Consider the following 20,413-nt stretch of genomic DNA (forward strand, 5'->3'; position numbering starts at 1 on the left):
AAAAGTGTTCTGGAATGTTCAAGGCCTCTATGACAACTCTAAATGTTGTAGGGTCCAAACATATTTTCAACGATACAAAGTGGGTTTATCATTTCTGCAGAAGATGCACCTTATGGATGCAGAAGCAGAGAAACTTAAGAAGTGGAGAAGTAAATTTTACTATCCTACATTCTCTGCCTATGTTCAAGGAATAGCACTCTGTGTGTCACTGGGGGTCCCTTTCCACTATCAGGAGGCGCATGCCTATGTATAGGGCCGCTATTTGCTGATAACTGGACAATCAGACGGTGGATACGGGAGTCTCTTAAATATTTACACAGCCAACTGCAATGATAAAACATTCTTCTGGACTTTGCTGGAGGTCCTCACACATCACACAGTGAATTCTCTCTCATACAGGCAGGCAATTTTAAATATATATTAGATGGGGCATTAGATCGGTCGCGGATGAAGCCTAACACCAAGATACATATGTTGGGCACCTTGGCAGAAGTTATGGCAAGAAATGTAAGAAAGCTGGAACACTGGGGCTGCTATTTATCAGACGACTCTCTAGTCCTGATGAAGTTTGTCTGGTCCACAGAGTCCCTCTTATTCCTGCATGGTGCTTCACCACTGAGGCGCTGAAGGACCCTGTTTTCCGCTTAAAGTGTGCAAGTACCTGAAACACTATCTAGAAACGAATCGGGGCACAACAGCCCTGAGAGCCAACAGGCTCAACATGGTGCTATGGGAAGACTGCATGGCAAAAACATATACTACAGCCCAGAACATATGCAAGGACCTGCATGAGCCAGAAGAGCGGTTACTGAGGCTCCAGCGCAGCATTCAGACAGGATGAGTTGCTAGAGATGACATAGTGGGTGGGACAGGTTTGCGACAGGCTCGATAAATTCACTAAGCAGGACTACAGGCAACGGGAGGGAGACAAGCTGGGAGAACTATTGTACTGGCTGTTGCGCCGTGAGCTGAAAAATCGCTGGTGTTCCTCATGGTGGGCTTGACCTAAAAGTTACGAGACACACTACCAAATGTTGGGCTTTGATCGGAAACTGGCGAGTTCCGCTATTTGAGCATACAAATGGTGAACACGGCAGAGAAACAATATGCCAACAACATAGGCCTATGGAGTTAAGTGACTTTTTGGAACAAAGTACTGCTGTCAGTTGCCTGCAAAATCACAATCACAAAAATAGTGATCCTACCTTGGTACCTGTACACATTGAAAAACGAGGAATACTTTTAAACAGATGGATAGTCTACTAATTGCTCTTGTCTGAGCTAGCAGGAGAAGTAGGGTAGGACTTTATGGCCTGAAGAGGGGTCTGGAAGGAGAAGGGCTGGAACTTCCAGACCTGGAACCTTATTATCTGGCTGTGCAGCTATGACATGCAACCAGCTGGTGTACAGAGGGTAATAATTGGAAGAAGTGCCTGCTGTCTGGGTGTTCTGGGAATAGAGCACTTACCGAAATGTTTAACAGCAGACCCACAACTGGACAAATGGAGCTCACATGTGGTCTGACTGCTAGTGCGGGCATGGGAGAGGGTGTTGAAAGTAGTAATGCTCAGACCTCCTTTTTAGGTCTCGCTAGAGCCAGCGCATGCTCTGCTCTGGCGAGACATTTAGTAGCTGGCTTTTTGGAGTGCTAACAAAGGCTTTCTCCGGCCACGGGCGCGCGCTTACGAGCACAGGTGCCATCTCACGTGCACCCTTACAGCCGCAATTACTTTCACTTTCGCTGCGATTCTACCCCTCTCCCTTCCCCCTCTGTGGGACCCAAACATGTTAGTCGCACTTAACAAGAAACCTCATTTATTTAATCAACTGCCCACGTCATCTTAGCTTGCCCTTCATAATGAATGAGGTACCTCAGTGGCTCTACCTAATTCGGCATCATACTTAAAGATCCCACCCCCAAACAAACCAACCTGTGTAGATGCTTGCCGCTCTAAGATTCCAACCTACTCCCAAGCCACCCACAGATCTGAAAGCCTTGGACACCATCCTCATTATGATGCTTGGAGCCCACCCGCTTTGCTGGTAGCCCTTGGGGCCTCAGACTTCCTCCGCTTTTCCGAGCCCTCGCAGGCTGACCACTCGGCCCTCCGCAGCACCAGGCACCCACATCCAGGGTGCTGGAGTAATGTGCACAGCTGGTTAATGCACGTGCTCTGGGTGGCACACCGGCAGATCGGGGCTTCATTTGCTAACACCGATTAAATTTACTCCACCAAGGTAAACACGTTAACAAAGCACATACAGTGGTTTGTTATAAATGGTCACTTCTGATAGTCAGGCATATACGCCTGAGATAGCGTACTATTGAATAAAGACGGAGCGCACCCATTCTCGCGTTTTTCTGCCAGCCTCGAGGACCGACATACTCTGTTTTCATATTCTCATTTCCTCACCCCTTCTGTGGGAGAGAGGCACGCATTACTCCTTCAAGGAATGCTGTGTGCATGGGTGCCGTGTGTGGCTGCACCACCCCACCCCTTTTTAAGACCCAGGGACTGGCTCCTTCTAAGAGCTGGGATTCTGGCTGGGGTGCTTTCTCTATCTTTTCAGATCCTAAAAAGTAACACTCAGTCGTCATAGTAGCAGGGTGCACCGATCCGCCCCTTCCGGAGTAGGAGGACCACCACCTCTGCACGTACACAATGTTGAATTCACACCCCTGCAGGCTCTTCAGTGACACCACTTAATCCGATCACAGATATCGCCCACAGCAGTGGTCTTCAAACGTTTTACCCCACCCCCTTGTAAAAAAAAGTGACACCCTCTCAATTTCACAATTATCCTGCTACATTGGCAATGTTTAAATAGGTCTAAACATATTTAAACATTGCAGTTGTGTCAGTGATGGACCATTAAACAGTGTCTTAATGCTGCTCATTGTTTATCCTTTAAACAAAAGCATGGTGATTCTCTTGCCCAGAGCCTGGTGCCTCCCCCTGGGAACACTTAAGCCCCCAGTTTGAAGAACTCTGGCCCTGGGTTACGTTGCCACTCAAACCATTTAACACCTCCTCGACAACTCCGCCTAAAACCCCCCCTAAGAGCCCCCGCCCTCCTCTCTTCTCCTAGCAGTGACTGCATCCTTCCCTCATTTTATTACAGCTCACCACTATTCACTGACCACTCGCCTTACTACTACAAATCCTTTCATATTAGGAATATAGCAATACCCCCTGAACCCTAAAAATAGATCCCCCATTTAACACACTGCATCACAATCATCTCCTATGCCACCGCTGCCCAGAACGCTCACCTACCCTGGATACTGATGAGGTAATAGGCAGAGGTACACCAGACCAGACCTTGATGCTCCCCCAAATCCATTCACAGCCGAACCAGTGGGCGGGGCCAGGGGTGCAACGAAGGCCCACGTGCAAGTTCTGGCATTCAACCTAAAGCCAATGAATAGGTATGTAAACAGTTTTTCTATTTCACAAATCTAGCCATAGCAAACAGCAGCAGGTCGCTATATAGGAAGCAAGACCAGCATGAAGTGAACGAGTGATAAGAGGGGATGCCAATTTGAGTACTTAATGGGGACGTCGGTTCTGGATCCCAGATGCATAGTTGAACAAGCATTGGCATAGGCAATAGGTCTCGCCTTTGTGACCTTATAAGTGTTTAGCCATGCAACAGTTGATCTTGTTGCACCAAGGATATTGTGCTGGATAAGTAAACACTTATAAGGTCCCACAGGCGAGACCTATTGGCTATGCAATGCTTGTTCTTGGCAGCTGCTGATATGGTGGCGAAGACCTTTCATAAACATTGGCCGACTCATGACTATGGTACAATGGAGAAATGAGGGTGTGATGCTAGGACAGTTGTACGCAGGTGATTGATGCATCAAGAGTCTCAACAATTTTCTGCAGTAGACACAGGGCAGTTCTTACAGTTTGCTAAACTAACAAAGACAGCCAGGGAGATTTGACAGATTTCCCAAACACAACAAACACAGCCCACAACACACTGGAGGTAACCTTGAACATGGGATCTTCCAGGCACTTGGTATCCTGATTGTATGCATTCCTCTAATAAGGAGAATAAAGACTAAGGCTCCCTGCATGGCGCTGCTGGGAGGACAACATAGAAGAGTCCCTGACGGTCAAGGACCGGGAAAAGGCATGCACACTGATTCGGGAAGTGTCCATCAATATTCGCTTCAAGCTAGCAAACTGCTACGTCTTGCACCAAGCATACCCCCTCCGGCGAGTTTGAAGGCCATCTATCCAGACAGGTAAAACATCTGCCCTAGATGCAGCATGAGGGAGGCTTATTTTATACACGATATGGCATTGCTTGCATTTGAAAAAATATTGAAAAGTGGTGCACAATCTCCAGAGAGCCAGCCACATACCACTCAAACTCAGCCCGAGACACTGCCTCTTGAAACTTTTTTCAAGCCCCAAAAATAGATGAATGCAGTTTTGGATTACACTTCTGGGGTTGGTACCAGCAAAGAGGAGAGTGGCCATAAAACGGTTATACCCTGTCGGTCCCACAACGAGGAAGGGGACAAGAGATATGGAAGAATGGGCTCTAGCAGAGTAAAGGTGCATGGGGGAGGTTAGGACAGATCAAAAGGTCAAGGAGGACTGCTAGGTGCGGGTTGAGATGTACGACCAAACGCAGGTAGGATTGGGACACTGACTGCACACAGCCTGAGGGCACACAGCAGAGCACCCAAAATAGCATTGAGAAGACCTAGGCGGGATTGATGGGGATTGAGCCAACTGGGAAAGGGGGTGTCCCAGCTTCTTCCGTTCTCCTTCTCTAGAAGTTGTGTCTATGACACCAATAACCCTGAACTGTATCACTTGACAGATTACTTCTGCTGAATGTGCCTATCAAAGTTAATCACTTGTTGTGCCTTGAAATCTGAGGTGGATGAGGTTTTTAGGTCTCGCCTATGCAGCGCGCAAGCGCTGCATAAGAAAGAGACCTCACGAGATCTCTTCAGCTTTCCAGGCAAAAATGTGCATGCGTTGCATTGCTTTCAATGCAGCGCCTGCACGTTTTGACGATTTCTTTGCAGGATCGCGCAGCCCATATGGTGGCGCCATATGGTCGCACGCTCCCACAAGGGAGTCTTGCAGGCCCCTCCCGCCGCGCGAGGTTCGCGCTTGTATCACTGGCCATGAGACCCAATGCCTTGGCGTATGCTTGTTTACTATACATGCGTGTCAGTGCATGACTGCTGTCTCTTGCTCCACCAATTTACCGTTTGACAGGCATGAGTACTGATTAGTACATCGCCTCTGTTTTACTGTGTTTGCATGTGTGTGCATGCATTGTGTCTTCTTGCTGTAATAGTTATGTGATGTTAGTGGCTAAACTCAACGTAAATCCTATCCTTTCTGCTCTTCTGCAAAGGGCTTGGCGTGTTCATTCATCGCCCACCCCCTCGCACTTGTGCCCCAGCGGCGCCTCCATCGTGTTCATTCAGCTTTTTTCCTTGTGAATCGTGACGAGCCACCAGTGACGTGCAGCACGCGACCTACTGCGCCTCTGCCTGCAGTCACCGTGGCAACAGGACGCAGCCCTTTATTTCGGTACAAACAACCTTGCGCGCCGATTGCTCGGTGCCAGCGACCGTGCATAAGGACGACGCAGAGGTGCGAGGAGGGCCGACGGCAGAGGCGGGAAAAGCGTGGCGAGCTGCCAGCTGGGTGGCGCGTGGCAACACGACTCTGCAGCAAGCTCAGCACACGCCCGAAGAGTCACTGCACGGAGTCTAGACACGACTGACGTATGGGATGGTAGATAGTAATTTACAAGGACGACAGGAAGAACATGACAGAATTGGGAGACAGAATGTGGGTTAAAGTTGGGCTGGGACATGCCTCAAGAGATGATGGGTACGGGGAGAGCTCCAAGTGGGCCAGGACCCAACCCTCTCTCTAAGAAAACAAAACAAGCAATTGCAATGCAATAGGTCTCGCATTTGTGAAAGTTTGACCTATTGGCATTATAAATGACAATGCCTTTTATTTACGCATTTGAAAACCTGCAAGCTGTGCGTAAACAAGCACTTTGTACTTGTAGTCCATGCTTATGAGAAGCAAGGCTGGCCGTCACTTTTACTGCCAGCCTTGCTTCTCGTAAGCAAAGACTATACGTTCAAAGTATGTGTTTATGCACCCCTTGCAGGTTTTAAAAACAAATTAATTAAAGGCATTGTCATTTACAATGCCAATAGCTCCAACTCTCGCAAATGCGAGACCTATTGCATTGCAAATGCTTGTTTCTTTTTTGTTTGTGAAAGTTCGACAAACTCCGCATCTGTTATTAGCAAGGCAAAAAAAATGCTCTCCCTTCAGAAAGTCTGACTTAGTATAACTATGCAGTGGCGACCACCACTATATATATATATGCTGAAGGTATCAGGAAATAAAGGGCCCTTGCAGCAAACAATTAGTTGGCCTGTGCAGGAAGGTGTCAACGTTCCTCTCTCAAAGCTCACTATATATGATAAAGTGTACATCTACTGTTTAATCTGTTCTCGCTTCAGCTGTTACCTGTGTTGGAAAAATGGGTGGGATTTTCTGGCACAGGGTCCTGAGCTAGGAAAAAATGGTTGGAAATTGTCATGAATTTCATAAAAATAAACTAACTTGAAATATAAGGCAAAATCTTAACCCATATTACTCTGTCTGCTGGATGAACTTGAGAGATTCATCGGACTGCTTGACAGGAGTATGGCCATCTTAATCAGTGAGAAGTTTGCTTGAGTCTTACATGGACCATTTTTGATATTGATGCCATTAATAAATACTTTTTTATTTAGAAAACACAAGTAAAAGTATTATTTGCATTGTGTACGTTCAGAAAAGTAATTTCATATCTCTTTGAACAGTGAAAATGGTGAAATATTATGGCGTTTGGCAAGAGCAGCACATGATTATTCTCAGCTGAGCACCACCCCTGATGATGAAAAGAAGAGATTGATATATGAAGCAGCTGACCTTGCAAAGAAAGCACTGGACAAGGATTCATCTGGGTTTGAAGCTCACAAGGTAAGCAGAAATTTAGACCTGGTCCAGAATGATGAGCAGAGGCTACTGTCCCCCTCATTTGTTATTTGGAATCTCCCAGCAAACCCTCAATTATATCTCCAATATGTATCCCGCATACAGTTGGCAGGAGTGGAAGGCAGATGACACAAAGGAAGCCACAAATAGGAGCAGGAGAACAACAGCGCACATGGCAACTGAGATGTTTATCTTGCATTCTGGGGCTATGTGGAATTGAACAAAATGGGAATTTGTGCTTTACATACAGAGGCCTCCATCACGCCTGGGTGGATCTGCGGCATTACTGCATAAAAAAAAGTTAGTAGGTTATTAAGAGTGGCCCAGCCAGGTTTGAAATCAAGACTGTTCTGGCAGAATTAGGCTGGTCAACTTGTTCACGACTACTCGTACAAATATTTTATTATCAAGGTTTAGGAGATATAGTGATCTGTATGATCGGCAGAGTCTGCCTTCCTTTCCTGGCTTCAATAACGCAGAGAAAAGGACTTCTCTTGTAGTGGGGGGAAAGCTCGCCCGTATCTAGAGCTTTCTGGTACAAGGTAGCTAAGTGTGGCGCTAGTTGTAGCCTAAAGGTTTTGTCAAATTTGGCTGTAAGGGACTGTTGGGACTTGCCACTTTTCAATCATTCTACGGCTATGGTGATTTCCTGCGTGTTGCTATGTTTGAGGGGGAACTCTCTGGGTTCCGCCTCGAGCGATGCCAAGGGGAAGTTGTCTGGGTTGGATTTCACATCATCAGTCGTTGCTGGGGTGTCCCACAGGTGTGGAATGAGTAGTATGCCTGAAATTCTCATACTATTGTAGCCTTGTCTGCCACCAGTTCCCCTGTGCTGAGCTTCAGTAAGTGCATGTAGTCTTGGTTACACGCACCATTCAGTAACAATGAGAGGGTCTTACTAGGACAATCTCCCTCACCATATTTGCAGGTCTCTGCGTCTTTGGCTAAAAATCGATCCACTCCTCCACCTCCAAGGTAGCTTTGTGGATTTATGCGAGAGTTTGTGTATCGTGAAACTGCTCATAGGCCTTTTCCAATTGTTTTAACAGGGTCTCTGCCTTGCATAGCTGTGTCCATATTGACTGGAGCACCCCTACAAAATTTACCCATTGCAAAGTCTCTAATGTAGACCACCGTGGCAAATTGTTCCAAATATCCAATGTTGTTTTAAAAAAAATAGTCCTCAATGGCTCTTCAGTGGTCTTCTATGGAAGCTATGCTGCTGGGGAAGTGCCACAAGCGATGAGGCGGACCATCTCTGGGAGTTTCTATTGTGAGCATGATCTGGGAGTGGTTGGATAGAGTGGGGGGTAGATGCTCACGATCCATGGAATCATCTCAGTCTAGCCAAGCCAGAAATCTATCTGAGTTATAGTGCATGTCATGGACCACAGAGTAGCAAGAATACGCTCTGTCCGTCCCGTGTTTCACCCTTCAGAAGTCTTTCTACCCCTCCATTTCGAATATCTGACAAAAGCCTGGCAGCATGGCTTTCGGAGTGGGTGGGATTGCTACTGTCAATCTCGTGCAGATCAGGTTGAAGTCGCCCACTCAGAGCATACTGCGTGCTGACTGCTGTCTGCATATGAACATCACCCTTCCAAAGAATTCAGGGCAGTCCATGTTGGAAGCAAATGTATTGATCAGGGAAATGCTCCTTCGTGTAGTGTACCCTCATCATAAACATAGCACACCTCATGATCCCTATTCTGAAATGTTAAATTAAAGTGCAGTGTTTTCTTGAGGATTATGGCTACCCCGGGCATAGGTCCTCTAAAAAGCGAAGTAATGGTTGTGCTCTCAAGTGTGTGTTAATGTTGCTGGGTTGGAGGGTCCCAACGCCCAGGTGTGTTTCCTGCAGGCACCATATTTCAATATTATGTCTGTCCATGTATGTGAGAATCAGGCGTTTCTTCTTTGGGTTTCCAAAACTGCAGCTATTCCATGTCAGTGTTTTAATCCTAGCCATGTCGAATTTTCATATGTATAGTGTGAGGTCTTTCTGTAAAGTCAGCAAGAAAGAATGGTGTAAAGTTACCAAAAACAAACAGTAACATCTCCTTATCCCCCCTCCCACACTGAATGCCCCACCTATCATTGCATTCCTTCAAGTTTTACAAACTACAGGCAAACAAAACCTTAAGCACATTGCTTGAGAGGGGAACTTGTGCCAGCCATCCATTGCACCGCTCTGTAGAAAAAGGCACATAGGAGCAGATTTAAAAGCCACTTGCATCACTTTTGCACCGCCGTTGCATCACTTTTGTGATGTAGTAGCGACGTAAAAGTTGCGGCCTATTTACAATGTGACGCATCTAGGCGGATGTGTCACATTGTAAAGTCCTGTGTCACATTATACCTGCATCAGGTATAAACTATGCAAGGTGGGCGTTCCCACGCAAATAAGCCATGTAGAACTGATGCCGTGAAATTTACATTTCAATGCGTCACTCAATGCCTTCCCTGCATCAAAATCCCTACCCCTGCTCAGACCAGACGTAAGGAATGGTGCAAGGCTTTTAAAATGGGACTCACCTCTCTGTTGTGACGCTTTGCGCGAATGGAGTCACTTTCATGAGCAACTCCAGTAATGCGTCACTTTTGGGTCAACAGATGCATCAGAATTTCTGATGCACGCTTTTAGAGTATCCCAGACTGTTATAAGGGAGGCAGAGCCAATGTTAAAGTCTAAAAATTCCTTTAGCCAGCCTTGCATATGTATCTTGTATAACGGATCCTGTAGCAAAGCTTTTTCAAAGCTCCAGGTAGCACACTCTCTGGGCTTCCCCCATCCTCTGATATTAATGATGAGGGGGTTATGATCCGACATGAAGCATGGGGCTATTTCAATAGTGCAGTTATTAATGATTGAAGATGAGAGGAAAAAATAATCGAGCCTGACAAGGGTGTGGTGTGGGGCAGAGAAAAAGGTGTGACCAGACTGAGGGGGGTTCAGTCTAGCCCAGCAATCTCTTAAGCCGTGTATCTGTGCGAGATCTGTCAAAGCCTGAAAGACCAAGGGCTTCCTGCCCCTGTATTTCCAGAGGCTGTCAGTATCCCAGTTGGAAGGCAGATGTAGATTAAAATCACCGCATAGAACAATGGGGGTGGGCCAGTGTGCTAATTCTCTTGAGACCAAATTGATAACACCTGGGTCATCTGTATTGCTCCCATAGATTGAACAGAGGGTAAAAGGGGGATTGTTAGAGATATGACACTCAGTGATTACCCATCTGCCTAGGGAGTCAGCCTTAACCCGGGGGGAGATGATAGGGAGCCTTCTCTCAGCCAGAATTCCAACCCCCCTGGTTTTGGAGCCCTGTGTGGTGGCCCCCAAAACTCGAAACCCCAAGGAGTCTAAAAGATGTTTCTGGGAGCCCTCGATGTGGGTTTCCTATATGCAGTTAATGTCCCCTCCCAAAGAGCGAAGCCCCTGGATCACATTTTGCCTTTTCGTACGATCATTTAACCCGCATATGTTGACAGAGACAATTCTTAAAGTATCTGGTTTAGCCATTTGAAAAAATAAAGAAAAATAAGCAAACAGACACAACAGAAGAGCAATAACATAGCCAGCTCCTGTTTTCTTGTCCTATGGTGAGATGTAATAAGAGTGTTTATGCCTTTCCCATCCCTCCCCCCTCCCCACCCTCTTTGAGCAATCAGGCAGAGCCTGAGTGATGGCAATCATCATGAGCCCCGACTGCCAGCCACACCGGAATGGTCAGAAGTTTAGCTCTAGTTATAGATCGGCCAACTGCCCCCCCCCCTCTTTTTTTTCCTTTTTTTCCCCTCAGATTCCCCCCCCTCTTTTTGTTTTTAAACTATGCTCCGTGTGGTGTAGGGTAGTGAGGAGTGAGATAGTAAGGTAGTGCGTAAGAAGTAAAGAAGACAAATTGCGAATCAACCTAAAAAGAGAGACATAAGAAAGTATCAGAAAAAATTCCGAGATAATCAAACTGAAGTCAGGAGGTACATAACCCAGGCCTGGATTTTTTCCTTTTTTCCCCAGCGGATAAATTGAATAAGTGTTATTTCTTTCTGGATTTCAATTCCTCCAAGAACTCCCCTGCTTTAATCTCGGAGAGGAAAACCTTGGTGCTTCCGTTGGAGATTACTTTGAGGCTCGAAGGAATCATAAGATACACCTCCGCACCCTGCTGTTGGAAAGGGGAGATTAGCTACCTCATACGCCATCTTCTTTCAACAGTCTGGTGGCAGAAGTCTGGTTTGGTGAAAAAGGTTATCCCGTTAGCTCTCTTTTTCGAGTTAAAGCGGGCCTGATCATAGATCATCTGTCTGAGGAGGAAATTTCTGAAGTAAACTAGAAACACCCTTGGTTGTCCCCCCGACGAATTGCCGCTGTAATGTTGTCGCTTCTGATGAAAGGGAAACCGGTGGGCCCTCTGGCCCTCTGGACCTCGTGATCCCAATCCCAGCCTGGATGATCAGGGAAGCAGTCCTGCAATAGTTGGACTATGAAACGTCTTGGGTCGTTCCCCTCCTTCCCCTCTGGAATGCCAAGGAGGCGGAGATTGTTCTGGCGCTGACGGTTTTCCTGCTTCTCTATTTTAGTCATCATGTCTATCATACAGGCTGTGTTAGATTCCCCCTGTTGTTTGGTGGCCAGGGCTTTTGTTTCAAGGTGTTCGGTACGTGCCTCCACCATGGTGACCCGGTCACTGATGTCGGCACAGGCTTTGTTCAGTCGTCTTAGCCCACCCTGCAACTTCTTTGCCGCATTTTTGGTGATACAACTGTCTTCCCGAACTTCTTCATGAAATTCCTTAATGGAGGCTAAGATGGAAGCTAGAAAGGGTTCAGAGGTATCTGTTTGCAGGGTCTTAGTACTTCCCCACTGAGTAGAATTTGGATCGTCTTCATCAAGGGGGTACGACATTTGCGAATTGGAATAGTCCCACTTAAGCTGGCTGCGGCGTTTGTTTTTGCTTATGGGCTTTTTAGAGCGCTTGACCGTGCCTGTGTCTTTGAGTGAGACCTCGCTGTCCCCCTCGCTGGCCTCCTCGGATCCATCCTCGTTGGAGGAGGACGGAGTGCTGTCTGAGACAGAGTAGAAATATTCCAGTCCTGCTTCAGGAGTCCAAGGAATTTGGGCCCGGGGGGGGCACGACCAGGTTTTGAATGGCTTTCCTGGTATCAGCCTCACCAGAATCAGAGGCGGTCAGTGGGGTTCTAAGGTTATTTTCCCCTAATGTGTTGTCTGGCACCTGGGACTGAAGGGCGGGCTGCGTTAGAGGAATCGCGGCATCAGCGTGTGGGTGTGCTGAGGCAGGGGCTTGGGGGGCCCCTCTTGAGTTTTTGCGGGCTCTGTGCGCATGCCTGTGTTGACTTCAGGGGTGGGCAGGACATCATTTTCAATAACACTCCCCGCTTGAGTACCAGGTTTTGCACTTCCTACTGATGTATCATTGATGGGAGGAGGGTGAGTTTTATTGCTGGGGTTTGGCAGCGCTTTTTTAATCCCCAGGAAGATTTTGGCAGGGGGGGATGAGTGGCTTCAGTGTTATTAGAGTCTCTGGATAGACCACCCCCCATGGTTTGCCCGACAGTTTCCCAACTGCTTTTCTATCACCACTGACCTCAGATTTAGACCTGGGCGCTCCCTCCGTGGCGGCAGAAGAAGTGGCATCCTTGGCAGCAGTAGGCGTTTTCTGTTTCGGTCCTCTGCGCGCCCCGCGGATGCTCATGCTGCTCCTACTGAGTCCAAGTGAGGCCCTAAGAGGTAGAGCCCAGCAGCCCTGGAGTCCGTTGCCCTTGCTGAGGGCTGTGCGGTGAGCGGGACAAAGAAATACCGCTACAGCGGAAAAAATCAGATCGGCCCGTATTTCCAGAGCCCATGTCTCTTCAATAGTGCAGACGGACCGGATAAGTAATGTACAGCCGAGTGATTCCTGATCAGGATCCCCTCCGGAGGAAAACGGCTTCACAATCCTCATTGTACCTCAGAGCTGGCGTGACTGATGATTCAGCTTCCCGGTGAGAAGTGCAATGCGCAGGGCAGCTAGCCGAGCGTTACGCGTCCGGCGTGAGCAGTCGAGCTGCATGAGCTCAGGCGGATTCCATCTTGCTCTCCCTGGTTATGGCTGTAGCGGGGATTAGGGGAGAGACCCTGGGATTCTCAGCGCGCAAAAACAAGAAAGAGAAGATGTTGATAAGTAATCTACAGGGGAAGTTGAAAACAGCTGAAACTAAATTAACTCAATGTATTCAAGCAGGGCAAGATATTGAGTCAGTCCAGAAAGAGGTGGTGCTGGCCAGAGCTGGAATCGGGGCAATTTTTGCTGAGAAAACCGCCGCAAAATGTGCCAGCTCCCGGGAGAAAAACTATGAATGCAGCGACAGTATTGGGCATCATCTGGCTGTTAGGACCAGACAACAGGCTTCCTGTAGCGAGATCCACACAATGAGACTCCCATCTGGAAATGAGACCAATGACACTGAACTTATACGAAAGAGGTTCCAGGATTTCTACTCCAAACTTTACACCGAGGAGAATCCCGGTCCAAATGACTTAATCTCAGATGAAACCACCAATTATCTTAGCGAGATTGATCTTATATCTCTTTCCCCAGATAATAGGGAAATACTAGAGTTAACCCCTACGTGGGAGGAGATATTGGACTCACTCAACAGCCTTTCTGATGGGAAAGCTACTGGGATGGACGGCATCCCAGTAGAGTTCTATAAGATCTTCGCCCCACAAATTAAAATAATTCTCACAGAAGTAATAACCTCCATATTCAACGGGGCTCTTCCACCGGCCTCCTGGTCCATGGCCAGAATAGCCATCTTTCCTAAAAAGGATAAATCCCCTCTAGAGATGAGCTCTTATCGACCTATTACACTCATCAACAGCGATTCTCCAAAATTTTAGCAAAGAGAATCTCCTCAGTGGCCGAGTCCTTAGTGTCAGAGTGGCAGCACGGGTTTATCCCAAAGAAGGAAACAACTGAGCATGTTAGATGCGCCATTACCCTCTTTGACTCCGCACAGGCAGACGGAGACCCGATGTCACTTACACTCTTGGACGCTGAGAAAGCCTTTGACCGGGTCTCCTGGCGTTTTCTGTGGGCAGTCTTGAGTAAAATGGGCTTTGGGACCAAGATCATACAGGCGATACAAGCTCTCTATGTAAAACCAACTGCTTGTGTCTCCATTAATGAACAACTAACCGGGCAATTTGAGATCCCCCGGGGAACCAGACAGGGGTGCCCCTGCTCTCCTCTGCTGTTTGCTCATTATCTGGATCCCTTTATCAAGCAAATAGAGAGAAATGCTGAGATTCCCCCAGTCCTCTTTCAAGGAATCTGCACCAAGATCTTGGCCTACGCTGATGATCTAGCCATCACCTCGCCTGATCCCTCTAACGCTATAGTGGCTCTAGAATTCGAGGCGCAAAAGTTTGGCAAGCTCTCTGGTTATGCCTTGAATCAGACCAAAACTCAAATAGTTACAAATAGCCAAATATCCTGGACTGATTACAGGGTGGTTACTAAGGTCAAATATCTGGGGGTTTTAATCTCCGCAAATCTAAATGAGATCGTTTCAGATAATTTAGCTCCATTGGCCACACATACTAGGAAAGCCCTGAAACAAATTAACAATCTACACCTAACCCTGGTCGGCAGATGTAACGTCATAAAGATGACATATTTTCCTAAACTGCTAAACCTTTTCCGAACAATACCTCTGGAATTTAGTAAGTCTAACCTGCAAAAATTCCAACAACTATTTACACAATTTATCTGGCTGTATTCTCAACCCAGGAGGGCTTTAAGGCAATTATGTTTACCAAAAGAATGAGGGGGGTGGTCGTTCCCTAATATCACTCTTTATTACTGGGCCTCGGTCCTACAGTATAGTTCAGAACTGCTAAAAGAAGCTCCACGCCCTCATACTACAGGGCCTTCCTCTCCATTTCAGCTACTGCTGGGGGAACAATCCTGGGGCTGTCTACTTCGGGAAATCACTTTCGGATACTACAAACGGGTGAGATTTAAGACACTACTAAATTCTTTTAAAGCCTTCCGTAGTATCTGTAGAATTTTTGGGTTTGGTAGGTTCAATCACTATACTCCCACGCTGAACAATGACAGCCTACCCGCCATTTTTGACAGGGCTTATTTTTCAGACTGGCATAAGGCAGGCATACTGAAATTAGGAGTCCTCATCACCTGTGAAGGGGTAATTCCCTTCCCTGATTTAGTTTAGTTTATGGCATTTGTTAAGCGCTTGGTTGCACAGAGAACAGTGCGTCCCCGCGCTGACGACCCTACCTACATCTCTTCAGCTTGGCTCGCAGAGGGTGAACACAGGGACACGAGTGAACTATACTGAATTTAACGTAGGGAAAAGATGGGTTTTCAGCCTCTGTCTGAACCTGGTTTCAGACGGCTCCATCCTCAGTTCGATGGGTAGATTATTCCAGTCGTTGCTGGCATGGTGTCTAAATGAGCGTCCTCCCATTCTTGCTCTATGTATCCGAGGCACCACTAATTGCATGCTACCCATTGACCTCAACGGACGTGCAGGACGATAGACTGGGAGCAAGTCCTGAAGATATGGAGGTGCTTTTTTGTAAGCTATACGGTGGGTGATGCACATAGTTTTAAATTTGATTCTTTCCTTCATTGGGAGCCAATGAAGGGAGTGCAATGCATGTTTACCCGAGGCTCTCCTAGGGAGGTTAAGGACCAGCCTCGCCGCTGCGTTCTGGACGCGTTGGAGCTGTGTTAGGCCCTTTTTACTAAGTCCACATAGGAGGGAGTTCCCATAATCCAACTGGGAGGTGACCAAGGCGTGTACCATAGTTTTTCTGGAGCTCGGGGGCAATAGGTCCAGGATTTTCCTTAGGACCTTCAGGAGTCCATAGCATTTTCCCGCAACCTTACCCACATGATTGGTATAGGCTAGGTTGGAGTCCAGAAGAAAGCCAAGATTCTTAACTGTGTCTACTGGGACCGGGGCAGAGCCCAGTTCAGTGGGCCACCAGGCAGAGGTCCAGATGGAAGGACATGGACCAACAACAAGAACTTCCGTCTTGTTACCATTAAGGCGGAGACAGTTCTGTTTCATCCATCCATCAAGTGCCACAAGGCAAGCCGAGAAATTCTCAGCATCCACAACTGGATCACGGGACAAATTGATCACCAGTTGTGTATCATCTGCATAGGAGACTATTGCCACACCATATGACTCCACCAGTTTGGCAAGGGGTTCCATGTAAAGATTGAATAATGTAGGGCTCAGAATAGAGCCCTGTGGAACCCCTTGCCTGAGACACCTTACACTGGATTTGTATGGTGGGCAATGCACTTGAAATCTCCTGTTCTTAAGAAAGGATACCAGCCACTCATAAGCAGGACCAGTTATTCCCTTTTCACTCAGTCGGTCCAGTAGTACGGGATGCGATACGGTGTCAAACGCCGCACTTAAGTCCAATAGGACCAGTGCGGCCGTGTGACCTTCGTCCGCCTTGCTCCGCAGCAATTCTGTTGATAGGAGGAGGGCGGTCTCAGTCGAGTGTTTAGCTCTGAAACCCGATTGAGACGTGTGCAGAAGCAAGTTTTCCTCCATGAAGCTTACCAAATGTCGGTTAGCCAGTTTTTCTACTACCTTCGCACAGTAGGGGAGAAGGGAGATTGGTCGTAGGTTGTCTAGTTGCACTATGCTTATGTGGGCTTTCTTTTTTATTGGGACGACTTGGGCCAGTTTCCAGCTATCCGGAACTAGACATTCTTCAAAGGAAAGCGAGGCCATATTGCCTATATGCCTCGCCACCCGGGGGAGATGACTACGAAGAATTCTCGCAGGTACCACATCTAGGGGAGAGCCCGAGTGAATGTCCATTAGGGTATTGATAAGCTCCTCAGTTTGGGGAACCACAAATTTCCTAAGTTCTTTCCTGTCCTTATTACCGGAGTTAGGGTCGGGCAAATTCGTCGCATCTGAATTAGCCTGAAACGAAGCATAGATCTTTTCTACTTTCCCTATAAAGAAGTCTGCGATCTCATTGCATGACTGAGTCGAGAGTGGGACTTCCCCAGAACTCGCGGGAGGGGCGGAGAGTTCCTTCAGGATCATAAAGAGCTCTTTCGTCGTATTCTCAGCATGGTCTATCCTGTTGTTATAGTACTCTCTTTTAGATTTCCTGATCTGACTATGGTAGACTCTAAGTTCGCTCTTGTAGGCTTCACGTAATGAGGGGGCGTAATCCACTCTCCATCTACGCTCCCAGGTTTTACATTTGGTTTTTGCAGCGCGTAGCTCATCAGTGAACCACGGAGCAGATTTCAAGCTTCGTGCCATGGGTTTGTGCGTCCACGGGGCTACATTGTCCAGCGCACCTTGAACCCATTCTTCATACATCTTGTGCGCCTCCACCAGATTGTCGCTAAGCTTTGGGGGGTCCTGTTCTAGGGCTTGACTGAAGGCATCGTGACTGAATTTCCTCCAGTCCCTTCGTGTAATGGCGGGAAGTTTCTGTAAAGGCCCCCTGTTAGGCAGTTTCCTGAGTTGAAATGGTATCAGATAATGATCTGACCATAGAATCTTAGTCGGAGCAGAGACACATATACCGTCCCAGTTAATAAAAATTGGGTCTAGTAGATGTCCTGCTTGATGGGTGGCTCTATTGTCAGCTAAATTGAACATAAGAGCTCTAAGTTCATTGATTAAGGAAATAGCCTCACTGCAGTGGACATCCTCCAAATGCACGTTGAGGTCTCCTACAATCAAGAACCTATTATGGCGTAGAGCAGATTGCGTTAGAACATCCAGGAGGCTTTCAATGAACGCAGTTGCCACCCCCGGAGGGCGATATATAAGATAGCCCTTAATAGTACAGTTAGGGCTGACCATGATAGAAAAGAGTCCTGCTTCACATTTCTTGATGGGAGTTGGTTCAAGAGAGACTAGTAGGTCACTTTTGTGAATGATAGCAATCCCCCCCCCTCTTTGTTCCCCTCTATTGATGTGACGAATGTCAAAACCGGGCGGAAGGGCCTCTACGATGTCAGGGGTGGATTGTTCATCCAGCCATGTCTCGGTCAGAAAGACCAAGTCGGGTTTATCATCAATCAATAGGTCATAGATATTAAGGCTATGACGTTTCATTGATCGGCAGTTCAATAATAAGGCAGATAGTTCCTTATCTTCTTTCCCCGTCTCTTGGTCTCTGCGGATAGTATGGCCGCAGCCCATACATTTCAGGGGCCATTGTCCCACCTGCAGCTTATGATAGCATTCCGGCGGTAGCCTCCTGCGCAGCTGAAGTAATGCCTGCCTCGTATATGTTACAATCCCACGTTGGTCTGAGATGGTTTGACCAGTGGGACGGGGCCTGGGCCGAGGATGGTCGCGGACGGGCGCAGACGGGCTTGCCTTAGGCGCGCCTTCGGCGCGCAAACGGCGCTCCCGCTGCGCTCGTCCGCTGCGCTTGCGTGGCAGGCACATTTGGAAAGAGGGTGGGCGTGGCCAGAGAGATGGGCGTGGCCTCGCAAGCAGCGGTGGCGGCCCTTTAACTGACTATCCCGCGATGCAGCGCTAGCTCCGCTGCTCGTGGGGCGTCCTGGTAGGCTGTAGGTGGTGTCAGCCTCAGGGGAGAATTAAGCAAGTTTTCCAACACAATATAAGCATAAAATACAATTTTAAAAAACGAGTGCAATCTAGCCTCCCGCTTCCGCCTCAGAGGTGTAGGAGGTAATCACCCGCGCTTTCAGTCGGCGCTTAGATATAGGCGGGGGAGTGGGCGTGGCTAGAGAGATGGGCGTGGCCTCGCAAGCAGCGGTGGCGGCCCTTTAGCTGACTATCCCGCGATGCAGCGCTAGCTCCGCTGCTCGTGGGGCGTCCTGGTAGGCTGTAGGTGGTGTCAGCCTCAGGGGAGGATTAAGCAAGTTTTCAAACACAGTGTAAGCATAAAATACAATTTTAAAAAACGAGTGCAATCTAGCCTCCGGCTTCCGCCTCAGAGGTGTAGGAGGTAATCACCCGCGCTTTCAGTCGGCGCTTAGATATAGGCGGGGGAATGGGCGTGGCCAGAGAGATGGGCGTGGCCTCGCAAGCAGCGGTGGCGGCCCTTTAACTGACTATCCCGCGATGCAGCGCTAGCTCCGCTGCTCGTGGGGCGTCCTGGTAGGCTGTAGGTGGTGTCAGCCTCAGGGGAGAATTAAGCAAGTTTTCCAACACAATATAAGCATAAAATACAATTTTAAAAAACGAGTGCAATCTAGCCTCCGGCTTCCGCCTCAGAGGTGTAGGAGGTATCTGCCAAATATAAACTTAAGAATGAAGATGCCTTCAAATATCTTTCTGTCTCTGATTTTCTGTCTAGGAAAGCAGGGGGGGCCTCAGGATTCAGGGAAATTGACCTCCTTGACACCTTACGTAAACCATTACCCCCCGAATTGGCCTGTTATATAACATTATAAACAAACAGACCCCCGACGACTTACAGAATGTAGCCGACAAATGGCACAACAAACTCTCTTCTACCAGCAGCACTTTCTTTTAACTCACTCACCCTATCACAGAACATTTTAATTTCAGCCAAATTACAGGCACAACACTTTAAAACTATTTTTTTTCTGTACTTTACTCCTAACAAGATTGCAAAGTGGGGCTCTGGCCAAGGTACGCTCTGCCCTAGATGCTCGGAATATGGGGCTAACTCCATTCATATCTTCTCCACTTGTTTAAAGCTCTCTACTACCCTAAACTGCATACAGGAGTTTCTAAGAGAAGTTACAACTCAGCCTATAACACTAAATCCTACAATTATCATGCTGGGAACACAGACTGAGACCTCACGGCTAAAAAGAGACGGTCTAATTTTCTGTAGTAGGGGATCTCTGTGTATAGTCATAATCTAGTGAATAGTCCCGCCCATGTGCGTGGACCCCGGAGCAATCAAAAATAATCTCTTATAGTGTCAAAAAATGCAGAAAAGCATAGACACTTAAGAGAGAATTTAAAGACAGATAATGCAGCCTAAAAAGGCTACACTGTCCAGTACTTCAACTAGAAATTCCACCATAAAATCCACAAAACAGCAAAAGCCTGTACAGATTTCCCTTGCTTTACCAGCAAAATCCCTCAGGAATGATAGAGAGAAGAACCTGGACAGACAAGCCTAATAGGCTGCCATTATGTGGCTCAAAACAGGATACTGTGCCTTTAAGAGAATCTTCCAGAACCTTCTCCCAGTATCCCAGAATGCATAGCAGGTCCTACTTAGTTTCAGTTCTTTTTTCTGGCTCCTGCAAGCAGGACCCTGGAGCATTGAGCTCTCCCTTTTCAAGGGTTTTGTTGGTGTTTTTCACTAATTTCGATTTTGTGTACTT

The 20,413-nt window shown here is 47.6% G+C and overlaps 1 protein-coding gene across 1 annotated transcript in view; it reads left to right on the forward strand.

The window, feature by feature from the left end:
• The window catches only part of LOC144828012 (regulator of microtubule dynamics protein 1-like), a 334,350-nt gene that overhangs the window by 59,805 nt on the left and 254,132 nt on the right, over nt 1-20,413 (forward strand). Inside the window, exon 2 of the mRNA XM_078686156.1 lies at nt 6,878-7,037. Coding sequence (XP_078542282.1) covers nt 6,878-7,037 — 160 coding nt within the window. The remainder of the gene's footprint in view (nt 1-6,877; nt 7,038-20,413) is intronic.

The sequence above is a fragment of the Lissotriton helveticus genome, chromosome 4_1 (assembly GCF_964261635.1).
Source record: "Lissotriton helveticus chromosome 4_1, aLisHel1.1, whole genome shotgun sequence".
Taxonomy (NCBI): Eukaryota; Metazoa; Chordata; class Amphibia; order Caudata; family Salamandridae; genus Lissotriton; species Lissotriton helveticus.